The sequence below is a fragment of the Rhea pennata genome, chromosome 14 (assembly GCF_028389875.1).
Source record: "Rhea pennata isolate bPtePen1 chromosome 14, bPtePen1.pri, whole genome shotgun sequence".
In the NCBI taxonomy this organism is placed as follows: domain Eukaryota; kingdom Metazoa; phylum Chordata; class Aves; order Rheiformes; family Rheidae; genus Rhea; species Rhea pennata.
The window spans coordinates 9771509-9785219 of NC_084676.1; the positions used below are offsets into that span (position 1 = coordinate 9771509).

A 13711-nucleotide genomic window follows, 5' to 3' on the forward strand; every position below is an offset into this window, starting at 1 on the left:
TCACTTACTGTGCACCTCCTGCATCAGCAAGTCCAGCTGACATATGTAGTCTGACATTAGGCTTCTGTATTTCTTCATTCTGGCTGGATCCAGTTCCGCTACTACTACTTTTATCTTGTCAGCCTTGAAATTCTGATTCTCAATCCTAGGACATGGACAGTCATTTCATCAATGAAAACCATCTAGCATTAGACAGTTAAACTCTAATGGTAAGCAGGTCCAATTAATTAGGAAGGCCTCTATAAAGAGGAAGATGCTTTGACAATAGTGTATTACATAAAACTTGCAACTTACATAAAGAGACTTCTTTATGAGTAACAATTAGACAATTCGTATTAGACCTAGATGGGAACTTTCAAATGCTCAACATGGGAAAGGGGAGCCATTTTGCAAATATTCTTGTGTGAATAGTGTTTTACCTGTTGCAGGCAGACTATTATTGGAAGCAGAGTAACCACTGTTGTGAGAGGAAAAAAAAAAAAAAAAAAAAAGCCAAACATATTAAATGGTGTCCAGGCTTCTGGAAAATTACTTTGATCCCACAGGCTCAATTTTGACTTGTGGCACAGCTATGAGTAATGAACTGTGCTGCTGCCAGCACAGTCCCTAGGTACATAGTGATTCAAAATTATCCTCGCAATCCAGGTTCAAACTCAGCCTTAATTTGTACAAGGTAAAAAGATGACACCTTAAAATACAGCTAAATGTTAGAGCAAACCCTTCATGTGACTGAAGGGTTTATTGCTGCAGCAATAACCTGTAGATGATCTTTAACTTATTGTTGGCATGGTTTTGCACTTTTGATTTACAGTTGACACTCAGGTGTCAATTAGGAAGTGATAAGTCATAAATTAAATGTATCTCTTGCAAGAGAAGGCATAAGAAAGCCATCAAGCTATTAAGCCCATCCACAAATAGAACCAAAAATCCATGGGAAAATGAGCTAGATACCTCTGCAGCAAAAAGCTGTACACTGTGACTTAAGTGCAGTAGTGTCACAAGCACACATCTAGTGAGCATGTTCTTCTCAGTAACTGAACCCTATGGTGTTCATCTCCGGGAAAAACATCTTAGTGCTAATAAGTGTCAGTGGTTTTCATCAGATCTGAATAAACATGTAGCTGCCAAGGAAACAAACTAAAAGGGACCACTGGAATGATAGGCAATCATGTCTCCATTATCATATCCCAGAGATGTTGTGGAGTCTCCTTCTCTGGAAATACTCAAAACCCACCTGGACACAATCCTGTGCAACATGCTCTAGGTGATCCTGCTTGAGTAGGGTGGTTGGACTAGATGTTATCCAGAGATCCCTTCCAGTCTCAACCATTCTGTGATTCTGCATGTGATTAATTGTGTGGACATGGTGCACTCTAACTCAGCCAGAATAAGAAACAGCTTTGCAGCACGTGAGGATGGAGGGACACAGACAGTGGTTTTAGCTCCTCAATTATCAATGCCATATTTTATTAAAGAAGAAAATAAATGTTTTCATGTGGAACTTACCTATCCTGTGCCAATTTAAATTCCTGCAAAGAGAATTGCCCAAAACAAAAAGAAAAAAAAAAAAGAAAAATGAAAATAAATTGTTAGTGTGATGGTCAGAAAGGGCAGCCAGCTGAGAAACTCATGTATCAATGAGAAAAAGTGGAATGCTGCTACGTACTTTGAGGAAGAGGAAAGCATCTGGTTGCTCTCTCATCTTCTGTAAAGTCTGAAGATGCTGTGCAGCCTCATCTCTCTTCTGTTCCATTTTCTTCTTCAGTTTGGTAATGCCTGCCAATTGTTTTTTCTCATTGGATTGGATGTCACTCAGGATCTGCTGCTCTTTTCGATTTACCTCTACCCTGATCTCTTCAAACAGCTTCACCAGCTGAGAAGTCACTGTTTTCGTGTTAGTCTAAAAGAACAGATATGAAAGTGATGGACTGACTCAGAAACTCAACAATTCAGCTTAGTCTGCCTGTTTGTTAATTAGGATTGTATATATCCTTTGCATTGCATTTAGAATGAAGCAGACAATAAGCATTTGTTAGGGCATCTGATTAAACAGTGGTTTATGAAAATTTTCCTGCTATGGTAACAAAAAAAAAAAAAACACAGATAAAAATAAAATTCAGCTAGCAATACGAGAATTGCATTCATTCACAGCAAAAACCCCACTTGTACACTCAAGGTGCTTTTATTAACAGGAAGAAAAGTTTTAAAATGCATAATGATATGTACAAAGTGTGGCTTGCACATGACTGGAAGTCTACCAGGTCTGCAGCCTCGTTCATGCAACCACATTAAATCTTAGAATTTACCATCTTTTTCCTTCTGTGTAGCTATACTGGGATGCCAGGAGAGAACTTGAATTCTGCTAGTTTCTTACAGTACAAAATGTGGAAAACACTCGTATCTCTTTCTGCTCATCCAATTCTCTAATAGTTGACTGCATATATAGTCCAAAAAGGATCAAGAGGACACCTGAATTTTCTTCCTGAATCAGCCATTGTTCTAGCCCAGAAATTTCTCTCTTCCTCACTTTACCTATTTAATAATAATATATATTAATAATAAGATTTAATAATAATAGTACTTTTTATAAGGATCATCTGCAAGGATGAATTAAGTATTATAAGTGAGCCAAACCAGATCCTGAGACTTGAATAACCCCTTATTGAAATAAAGTAGAATTGCAGAGGATTTATTTGTTCCCCAGTGGTCTGAAGGGGGATGAGGAAGGCAGCACGGGCCACATCCTTCCCATCGGCCCAGGCCAAGCCCAAATGCCCCAGTCCTCCACACCATGCCATGGTGGTCCTCAGTCCAGCTCGCATCACAGGGAGCCAGCTGGCTCCTGGCACTAGGAAATTTGGGTTCAGGCTCCGGCTCTCCCTCGTATGCTTCCCCTTTAGGTACAGTGGACACGAGGGGCTTGAGCACCTGGGCTCAGCTCTCACAGGCAGTGCCCAGCACTGCAGCGGGGTTGTCTGCAGCTCGGCAGGCTCACCAGGGCAGGCTGTCCTCCCGCACAGACTGCCACGGTGGCACTGTGCGACCCCAGCTTGAAACTGCTGCCAGACAGCACTGCCGTGACCACGGGCAGCTGTTAGGCCCTGTACTAGGGCATGCCTGTTATTTTAGTTAGTATTAGAGTATCTTTACAGCTGCATCTCCTGGAACATCTTGCTGAAGAAGATCCTGTTTTAGTTACCATCATTTATTTCTTATAAATCATGAAGGAAGATGCTCTGAATTCAGTGCGACTTGGGCACAAACCTTGAGCTGATTCTCACTTTTCTGCAGTTCCTCCAAGGCGTTAATTAGAGCACTTTCATTTTCCTGCATCTGTTTCACAGTGTGAGAAAGAACACCCTAGCAGAAGGAAAGACAGCATTAACATTTATAATGGCGAAGCAGCATAGGTCACTTTAAAACAGACTGGCAGTTTGAGGAGCTGATGAAATGGCACGCGTGAGCTGCCTAGCTGCTGTCATAAGCATTGATTTCTTCACAGAGAGGCCTATATCAATTGTGTTTACTTGCCTCCTCATAAAGATAGGGCATAACTGGAAAACTGGTGTAAAGTCAATGCTTAATTTTAATGTTTAACTTAGGAAGAAGTAGGCTAATAAATAAATAGGTTTCACTTTAAATAAATTATGTTTATGCATAATAATTACATAAATGAGTGAAGAAATTCCATTTCATCTGTTACAGCTCTGGTTCTGCCAATATCTCCACCTGTGCCTAATGCCATCCAGATCCTTAGTTTTCACAACTGTCATCATTTGTGGGAACTGAAGATAAGATAAGCAACCATCTTTTTATAAGATCAGCCTAACATTCGTACTTGAGTCACACAGCTGTTTATTTTAATGAGTATCGCAGCCATTGAATGTTATTCTAATAAATGACAGCACCTTTCAGAAGGTATCTTAAACTTCATTCTTCGGGAATTAAATAATCTACAAATATTATTGATTGGGCTGAGGCATGTTTGGGACTGGTTACCCCTCATCTGCCTTCAGCAGTGTTTTAGCACCGGGAATATCTGACGCACAGCTGCCACATTCCAATTTCCTCTGCCCATTTAATAAAAACGATGCAAGAAAGCTTAGGTTTTCTGCGAGATATTTGTCACAGCTTGAAAGTGTTAACTTTTGAAAAAATAAAAGCGAATCAGTTTCGATTAGTTCCTTGCACCAAACCCCTTTCATGTTTCCTCCTGGACAGCCGCATTCCTGATTTCCTCAGCTATTAGTAGAATTTTCTGAAAGACAAATACCGCCGCTTCTCGAGATCTCAGCTCACTCATGGAGGTGGCACCTCGGAAACCGGACAGTGTTGCTCTTTTACCAGCTCCAGGGACACAAGAAATGACTATTTTGCAACACAGACTACTTCCATTCAGGGGCCCCTAATATTTTGTGTCTACCTTGGGGGAGAGAGTTAGTTTGCGGAACGGGTAACCCCCAAGGACGCTTCCTGCACTAGGATCCCCCGAGGTGGCTCTTCTCCCCCCGGCCTCGCCGCCCGCGGCGCGTTTGGAGGCCAGCGGCCGGGATCGCAGGAGGAGCGCAGGCGCTCCAGGGGCGCCAGGCCCGCGGGGAGGGAGCCGGGGTGTTTCCAGGGGAGCGCCCCGAGGGGGGAAACCTGTTTCCTAACCCAGGGGTCTGTAGAGGGCAACAAGGTTCACAAAGGCTCCGCAGGGCGAGAAACCTCCTCGGGCCCGCAGGCAGCCGGACGGGCGGGGAGGGCCCCGGCGAGCCGCGCGGGACCGGCGCGCGCTTCGGCGGCAGCGGCGGAAAGGGGCCCGCGCCTCTGCCTGCTCTCACGCGCGCTCGCCCAAGCGCTGCGCGACCCTGCACGCTGCTGGCGTTACGGGCTTTTCCCACCCTTGTCCCAGGCAGCCCCAAGGCTTTCCTCTGCTCTTCAGCCTCACGGGTGAGGCTGCTGCGGCAACCCACAGACAGCAGGAAAGGCAAACCCCACCGCAACGGGCCACTCGCTGCTGGGGCGAAGGCCGAAGCCCTCCGCAGCACTGCCCTCCTCCCCAATTTCTGCGTGAAAGCCTTCCCCCACCCCCTGGTACCTCCTCTCCCCTGCAGCCCTTTGCCGGGAGCTGCGGGCAAGCCCCGCTCGGAAAGCCCCTTACAAGCTCTTTGTCGTGGACCTCCTTGAGGGTGACGATGCTGTGGCCCTTGTGGGACCCCGCAATGCAGCACAGTACGCAGACATACTCCCTGTCATCCTCGCAGCAGCACTCCAGCAGCCTGCCGTGCTGCCGACACTTCCTCTCCTCTGCAGAGCAGCCCACAGCAGCCTCCAGCAGGACATGGTCCTTCTGTGAAGCCCTGGCGTTGTGCTTGTTCAGGTGGGCCTGGCACAAAGATGAGTCACAGGTGAGGCAGGTTTTCACTGATGGCTGGGGTTGATCAAGGCAAAAATCACAGGGAACCCTCTCCTCGTCTTCTGGAGAGCTCTTGCCCTGTTTTCCTTTGGAAGTGGTGGCCAGAAAGGCCTTCACGATGCTGCACAGCTGGAAATTCTTCTGCAGCTCCAGGATGGGCCCTAGCTGGATCTTACACATTGGGCAGGAGTAAGAGGCCTTGGATTGCTGCTGGGCACTGAGAGCCTTTTGGATGCACTGCTTGCAGAAGCTGTGACCACAGCTCAGTGACACTGGGTTTGTGTACAAGCATAGGCAGATGGGACAGCTGAGTTCATCCTCCAGGCTAGAAACCTCCTCAAATTCTTCCTTTGCTTTCGCCATGGCTGCAGCAATGACACTTTAGCTAGTCTGCAAGAAACGAAACTGAAGAAAAGCCTGTGGCTTTCTGCCAGGCACACAGACCCAGCCCGGAGGCTGCAGGGCCTCCCTCCTTCCTCCGTCCCTCGTGACAAGAAGGAAAATGGAGAGTTGCTGTTTCCTCCTGTCTGACTTGTAAACACCTTCTCCAGGCCTCAGCAGCCACTTTTAGCTTTTACTATCACTTGCTAAGGGATTTCTGCAGCTTAACGGGCACTGTTGAGGCACTGCCACTCTGTGTGTGAGCCCCCCAACACACTGGTGGGAGCAGGGTGGTGCTAGGGAGGCGTTTACAGACACGGAAAAAGACTGAAAATTTGCCCTACGCCTCCTCGTAACATCCTCCATTCCAGGCCAAGGGGAGCAAAGTTAAGAGAAAAGCAGTGGAGAACGTTATGAGGCCTGGTTGAGATAAGATAGCACTTTCCGTTGTTTGGCCCTTTTCTTGCCCTTCTCCACAGCAGTTACAAATGCTCCCCCAAAGGTAAAATAGAGAGAAGGCACTGTAAAAGCGTATCAGGACTTGCTGAGGCTGGTCTTCTACCTTCATCCAGCTGACAAGGGAATGGGGGCACTGGCAAAGCCTCTCTGAAAGGGCCTGTAGGACAGGACTACCCCTTTAATGCGGCACAAGCCCTGCTCGCCTTGCTTGTTTGGTGCCCCTGTCACCTAAAACAGGCAGAGCAGCAGTGCTCTGGAGCAAGGCAGAGCCCGCGTGTGTGCGTTTAGGAAAAGCAGGCATTTGAGTCCCATCTGTACACGGATTGTTTTTCATACTGTTTTGGTGTAGAAAATGCAAAAGGCAAAACAGAGCTACTTTCTTCTAAGACTAAACAAGGACAAGGGGCATCTCTTCCTCTCCAAAGCATTTGGATAGGTAATACAATGCAATCATAGGCATGAACTAGCTCAAGCCCCATATGGCACAGACTAGATGCAGAAGAGTTTCTCTCATTATTATTCTGTTTGCTATGAGGTTTTGGCTCAGTTTCAGGTGAGGTCGGTCCAGCTAGGAATATACACACCCGTACAGAGGGCACAGGGAGCTTTGAAAGTAGCCCTGAGCCTGAGGCTGCAGTAATGCCTGAGGTATTCATATTTCACAGAGAGGTCCTATCCAGTACAGTGCAGTTCCTGCAAGCAAAACTAGTCCACCTAGTCACAATTAACACAAAATGGGCTGAGTAGATAAATCCATAACACTAATACCTGGCTTTGATGTAACATTTCAATTTCTGAAGATCTCAGAGTCCTTCAGCAAGAGTTTTTAAGTATCGTTATAGTACCTGAAATTAAAATTGAGACAAGAACTACGTAAGTGATATACAGAGAGCTCACAGGGAACAACAGTAGCAGAGAGTAAAGGAAACCAGGCATCTTGGGCACTACTAACTACTCATCTCTCAGGCCAGAATGGCTTCTGCGATGGCTGGCTTAGATTGTGCAGGACAGGAGGGAGAGGGCAGAGGTAAAAGCTGATGCAGAAGAGCAAAGATCAAAACTGTCTCTTGCTAGTTCTGTAGCAGTTAATGTTATGCCATAAACATTTTTATAAACTAAATTAGTATTGAATTTTGCAAACTAAATTACTTTAATAACATGCCGCCAGCACAGCAATCTATAGAGCTGAGCAAAATAGTTCAGCTTAGCAGTATGTCCATCATGATTATCAGAACAAATTAGATATGAGCTATCATAGTAAGCCTCAGAGCCTTATGACACACTCCGTAATGGCCTTGCCCTCACACAAACGAATCATGCCAGCAATGGTTGTTCCTATATTTATATGGCAGGCACTAAAGAATGATCTTGCCTGGTTTTCTGAAAACCTGATAGGAAGCACCTAGCAATACAGGACCCATTCCAAACAAGTTTTCCTTTTCTATTCTCATTCATTTCAGCCAGTTGTTGTTGAGACATCTGAATCTTCTTACAGCTCCATGACAGGCCAGCTCACTCCCTGTCTGCTTGCAGCAACAGTTCCAAAACATACAGAACCAAGACCCAGTAATATAATACAGTCCTGCCTCCACATCATTACAAGAGTGTCAAAGTGCCTGCAGACAGGCTGGAGCTATCAGAGACAGGATATTTTGAAGGAATTCCTGCTGTTTTTACAAGCCTAAGGCTCCCAGCAGGTATTTCATCCTTAATAGACTCACTATAAAATGACACTCTATTTCTTGTGCAGTCCAGCTCAACTTTGGTTGAGGAGGACTGGATTAGAGATATTCTAGGCAAACTTGACATCCACAAATCCATGGGCCTGGATGGGATACACCCATGAGTACTGAGGAAGCTGGTGGATGATGTTGCTAGGCCACTCTCCATCACTCTTTGAAAGGTCATGGAGAACTGGAGAGGTACTTGAGAACTGAAAGAAAGCCAATGTCACTCCAGTCTTCAAAAAGGGCAAGAAGGAGGACCCAGGCAAAGATAGGCTGGTCAGCCTCACCTTCATCCCTGGTAAGGTGATGGAACAGCTTATTCTGGATGTCATCTCCAGACATATGGAGGAAAAAAAGGTGATCGGGAGTAGCCAGCACAGATTCACCAAGGGGAAATCCTGCTTAACCAACCTGATAGCCTTCTATGATGGAATGACTGGCTGGGTAGATGAGGGAAGAGCAGTGGATGTTGTGTACTTTGACTTCTGCAAGGCTTTTGACACTGTCTCCCATAACATCCTCCTAGCCAAACTCAGGAAGTGCAGGCTAGATGAGTGGATGGTGAGCTGGATTGAGAACTGGCTGAAAGGCAGAGCTCAGAGGGTCATCATCGGTGGCGCAGAGTCTAGTTGGAGGCCTATGGCTAGTGACGTCCCCCAGGGCTCAGTACTGGTTCCCATCCTGTTCAACTGTTTATCAGTGACCTGGATAAGGGGGCAGAGTGCCTCCTCGGCAAGTTTGCTGATGATACCGAGCTGGGAGGAGTGGCTGATACACCAGAGGGCTGTGCTGCCATTCAGAGAGACCTGGGCAGGCAGGAGAGTTGGGCGGAGAGGAACCTCATGAGGTTCAACAAGGGCAAGTGCAGGGTCCTGCACCTAGGGAAAAATAACTCTAGGCAGCAGTCCAAGCTGGGGGCTGACCTTCTGGAGATCAGCTGTGCAGAGAAAGACCTGGGAGTGCTGGTGGATGACAAGTTGACCATGAGCCAGCAATGTGCCCTTGTGGCCAGGAAGGCCAATGGTCTCCTGGGGAGCATTAGGAAGAGTGTTGCCAGCAGGTCAAGGGAGGTGATCCTGCCCCTCTACTCAGTCCTGGTGAGGCCTCATCTCAAGTACTGTGTCCAGTTCTGGGCTCCCCAGTCCAAGAGAGACGTGGAGCTACTGGAGAGAGTCCAGCGTAGGACTACGAAGATGATCAGAGGGCTGGAGCATCTGCCCTGCGAGGAACGGCTGCGAGAGCTGGGGGGGATCTTATCAATGTGTATAAGTACCTGAAGGGATAGTGTCAAGGGGATGGGGACGAGCTCTTTTCAGTAGTGCCGTGTGATGGGACAAGAGGCAATGGGCAGAAATTGAACCACAGGAAGTTCCGCCTGAATATGAGGAGGAATTTCTTCACTGTGAGAGTAACGGAGCACTGGCACAGGTTGCCCAGAGAGGTTGTGGAGTCTCCCTCTCTGGAGATATTCAAAACCTGTCTGGATGCGATCCTGTGCAACGTGCTGTAGGTGACCCTGCTTGAGCAGGGAGGTTGAACTAGGTGATCTCCAGAGGTCCCTTCCAACCTTACCCATTTACTATGATTCTGTGATTATCACAGCAGAGATGCAACCGCTGCACCTGATCTGCAGGATAAGCCAGGATGGGGCGACCTGTAGGCACACAGCAATGGGCTATGTTGCAGGAACAGCACAGGATAGGCACAAGGAGAATGAAGCAGAAGGAAAGCAATGAATATTGCAGACTCATAGCTTATCCGCTGCTAGTCTGCAATACATACGGCACTTTTTGCCTCTTTCTGCATTCACTTATGAATACTCATGGAGGGGCAGGCTGGTTCAGCACAACAGCACCATGTCCTCTTCCACCACCTTTCCAGCATGGGGCTACCACTCTCGGGGCCATCAGGAAGCAACTGTAGAGTGCAAGCACTGCAGATGTCTATCTGCCCAACACAGACAGGAAAGCAGGATGGAGGAATATTCAGGATATCAGAGTTCATCCACTCTTTGCATACCCACACAGGGACCTAAATATTCAGGAATTCCCCTCAGAATGTGTCTCAAGGGCAAATGTGGAGGGTACAGAAAAATAAGCCGCATTGTATTTTAAGATTCACGCATGACTTCAGTTAACATATTTGGGCTTCTCCAGGTGTCTGGTTAAGACAGGTTCAGAATGTGCATGCTGAAGGAACAATCAGCATGAAACTGAGAGCTGCGTGCCTACAATGTGTGCAAAATGGGCTAACAGCCCAGCATCGTTAGAGCATTAGTCATTAGAAGTGGAAGTGAAATGCAATAATAGACCATCTGGTGAAGCGCTTACCTGTTTAAAATTGCTTCAAAAACCTATAAAAGACATTTTCAAAGTAGAATTACTATAGTGCAGACAAAGGCCAGCCCAAATAATTGGAGTATCTCAGGGAAGGGAGATGCTGTTAAATACCTTGATGAAAAGAATTGTCTCTCTCTGCCCTCTCAGAGCCTCCAACTCCTGCATATCGTGGCTGGCTGCATCTTTCTCTTTGTATTTTTGTATCTCCATCTGAATCTGAGAAAGCTGTTGTTCCTCATTATGACCGAGGACTTTCAAGGACTTTCTTTTTGGTCTTCATCAAGATGCCTATGTATCTCTTTGAAGAGTTTTGCCAGCTGATTCCTCTGCATCTGCTCCGTGGTCTTAAAAAAACCCCACCAAACAAACAAACAAACAAACAAACAAAACCTCTCCAAAACTGTCAGGGGCCAGATCTTGCATTTCACATAATTTCACTCAGAAAAGCACCTGGTCTTTTCTGGGCCGAGAGAAGTAATTAGTAATCTAGTGCCTTTCCATATGATACACCAGGATGTCCACGTGACCAAGGGACCAAGGCCAAGGGACATAACTGGCCTTCTCTAACATCTAGCAGTTAACTACTAAACACTACCAGCAGTAATTGGGATATGATCTCTTTACCTTTGTAGAGATTTCAGCACCTCTAGAGACTTCAGTTCACTGCTTTCACCAGCACCAGTATTAGATGGCAGATGAAAAGGTAGTAGTTCTTACACTGTGTTTGCCACTATACAGCCTTATTCTATGTTGAATTTTTTTATTGATACATTGCTTTTTGTTCTTTTAAAGAGGGATGAGGAAAAAACAGTTTATGTGCTTACTGCCTACACTAAGCCTCCTTCACTTTTTGAAAGCAGCTACATTACCACTAAAAGGACACTGATGACATAGAAATAGGTTTGTCGTCAGAGTAGTCTTCAGGCCAGGCCAGGGCTTCTAGTCCCAACATTTCTACTGATGGAGGAATGCAAGTACTAATTTTGTACAAACAGAGTGAACTAGGATTTGGATACCTGCATTAAACTCCTTGCTCTTTCAGTGTTTTTCAGGTAGGTATTTCCATGCTGGGATCAAAAAAAAAAAAAAAAAAAAAAAAGAAAAAAGAAAAAAAAATCTTTGGACAAACTTTTAACCTTATATCTACCAATCTCTTGGATCCAGACTAACCTGAAAGAATAGCTTGTTGTAAAAAGACTTGAAATCACTTAAAATGGTCTGTATCTTTTCAATAAATATTTTAGGGATCTGCAAATTGAAGGCTGAAAATCAGCAGACAGGAAGCATGGCCTCATCAACATCACCTTTCATGCCCAAAGACCATTTGGAAACTGAAAATATATTTCCCAGTCAGTGAATAAATTATTTATCATCCTGCCTCAAATGAGAAGCCTAGAAAAGATCTGAGAATCCACCTAGGAACTGAAAAGCTTTGGGATCCATAATAAAAGTAGTAATAAAGAAAGCATTATCTCATCAGTCACCAGCAAACAGCCATCACCTAAGTTGGGACGTAGGAACAAACCTTTATTTCCTTCTCTTGTCCCAGCAGAATTTCTAAGCTTTCATTGACAGTTGCACTGTCTGCAGAATCTGAAGAAAAGCACTCTGAAAACAGCCAGAGGTAGGTATCAGAATAGGACAGACATACATGTCCCAAACCAGCAATCTTTTGGAGCTGGGTTAAGCAAGACCCAGAAGCTGTTTGCTGCACTCTCTCAAGACAAATGAATATGTAAAAACATTACTGTACTATTTTATTGCTGGACAAATGCCAGCGTAGAATTATCAGCATAGAAGATACTTTCAAGCAGAAGGCTGTTTATGTGTAATAGCAACACATAAAGCTATTTTTATTGGCAATATCTTCCTTTGTAATTTTGTCCTTAAGTTTCTTTGCATGTTGCAGCTCAGGCTGATTTTCCTGTTTGAAAGTGCAATGTGGACTGAAAGTAGCAACAGTAAGGCCACAAGCACTCTGTTAGGTGCGGTATGATGGAAAGACAGGCATTTACACCCTCAAGGGGCAAGCACATGGGCAATCTGGGACAAAACCAGGAGCAAAAAGCAAACATCCTGAGCCCTCACAGATGAAATGGGATGTTTCCTCCGTGCTCTGCTCCCAGCACCTCAGTGAGACCTCAGCCCACAGGCACCTGTGGTCCTGGGGCACTGGGCGTGCAGCAGCGCTCCAGCGGTGCTGTGCTCCATGCGCTTGCATGCCACCAGTGTGGTCCTTGCAGGAGGTCATGGTGCTGTCCTTGCCCACTGGGCCTGGCACAGGGTGGCCTCACAGTTCAGGCAGGCCTCAGCCACCGGGGCTCTGGGGCTCCTCCGGGCAGAAATCACACCGGACCCCTTCTTGCTGTCCCACTTTCCCTCTTCTCTTAACTCTATATTTCATGCTCCTCCTCCTGATGAGTGCTGTCTGGCCCAAGGGCATCCTGAAGCTCTGGAGATGGATGCCAGGCTGTAGCTGGGCATGCTCCTTGCAGCAGCGGTGGTCACAGCGCAGCTACATGGGGCTCCAATGAATGCCCTCATGACGGGGCAGGTCAGCCCTGCTGCTGTGGTTTCCTCTCCACTGTTACAAACATGCTAAAAGGGAACAAGGAAGAGAATACATGTACAGAGAGATGAAAAATTGAGAATATGATTTACCTCCTCCATGAGGAGATGGGTAAAAACATATTGTAGAGGAATATCTGTAAAATGTCACAGAGAGTGGAGCAGCAGAAGGGAAAGGAGAGCTAAATTTAGTTTCTATATTAAAATTCGTAATGGCCAATGATATCTTGGCATCTACCTGCTCCTTTTTCTCCAAAAGAGAGTAAACTCATGGGTTAGAAGAAAAAGTGGCTTCTCAATTAGTGCTACTGTGAAGCTGAAAATTACATTAACTCTTTGTTCTTAGCTGCTTTCTTTGACTTGATTTAGATATCTCTGGAACACCCCTTCCATCGTCTGCTTTCCCTTTCTCTTTCCCTAATATTGTTTCTCCAGGTAGTCCATAAGCTGAACTTCAAAATCTAAGGCTCTCACCCCCTTCCTTCTGAGAAGCTCTTGTCACGAAGCATGCTGTCTATAATAGTGTCCTATGGAAAAATGTTCCCTGTGAAACCCTTGTGACAGATCTTGCTATCTGCAGTGTTTGCAAAGGCTAGTGTCATCATGTTGCTCTTTGCTCCTGGACTCCTGAGGACTTGTTAAATAGATATTACTTTTACCAACCAAGACTCCTGAGTCTGTACCCAAGCAAGGATTCTGTACTTGGTTAAATGCCCAGAGGGTCACTTCTCTGTGGCAGCGATATTTATTTTACAAGAATTCATCATACAGATCTCCTCCTAGATGATACTGACCTCCCAATCCTGTCTGACTTGGTGTATCTGCTGAGCATGGGGAGA

The 13711-nt window shown here is 45.8% G+C and overlaps 1 protein-coding gene across 1 annotated transcript; it reads right to left on the minus strand.

The window, feature by feature from the left end:
* Positions 1–5761, minus strand: LOC134147003 (E3 ubiquitin/ISG15 ligase TRIM25-like). Its single transcript, XM_062587702.1, has 5 exons — positions 5144–5761; positions 3265–3360; positions 1667–1900; positions 1507–1529; positions 1–145 (listed from the first exon to the last, which is right to left on the minus strand). Exons 1-5 carry the CDS (start codon positions 5759–5761, stop codon positions 1–3), a joined length of 1116 nt encoding a protein of 371 aa, XP_062443686.1.
* Between the last annotated feature and the right edge of the window lie 7950 nt (positions 5762–13711).

Bases quoted from the DNA above. Each gene is read 5' to 3' on its own strand.
- LOC134147003 (XM_062587702.1), bottom strand. From the start codon at position 5,761: ATGGCGAAAGCAAAGGAAGAATTTGAGGAGGTTTCTAGCCTGGAGGAT. The intron at 3,361-5,143 runs GTAAGGGGCTTT...TCCTTCTGCTAG, and splicing joins AGGTCCACGACAAAGAGCTT to GGTGTTCTTTCTCACACTGT. The intron at 146-1,506 runs GTAAGTTCCACA...TCCATGTCCTAG, and splicing joins TTTAAATTGGCACAGGATAG to GATTGAGAATCAGAATTTCA.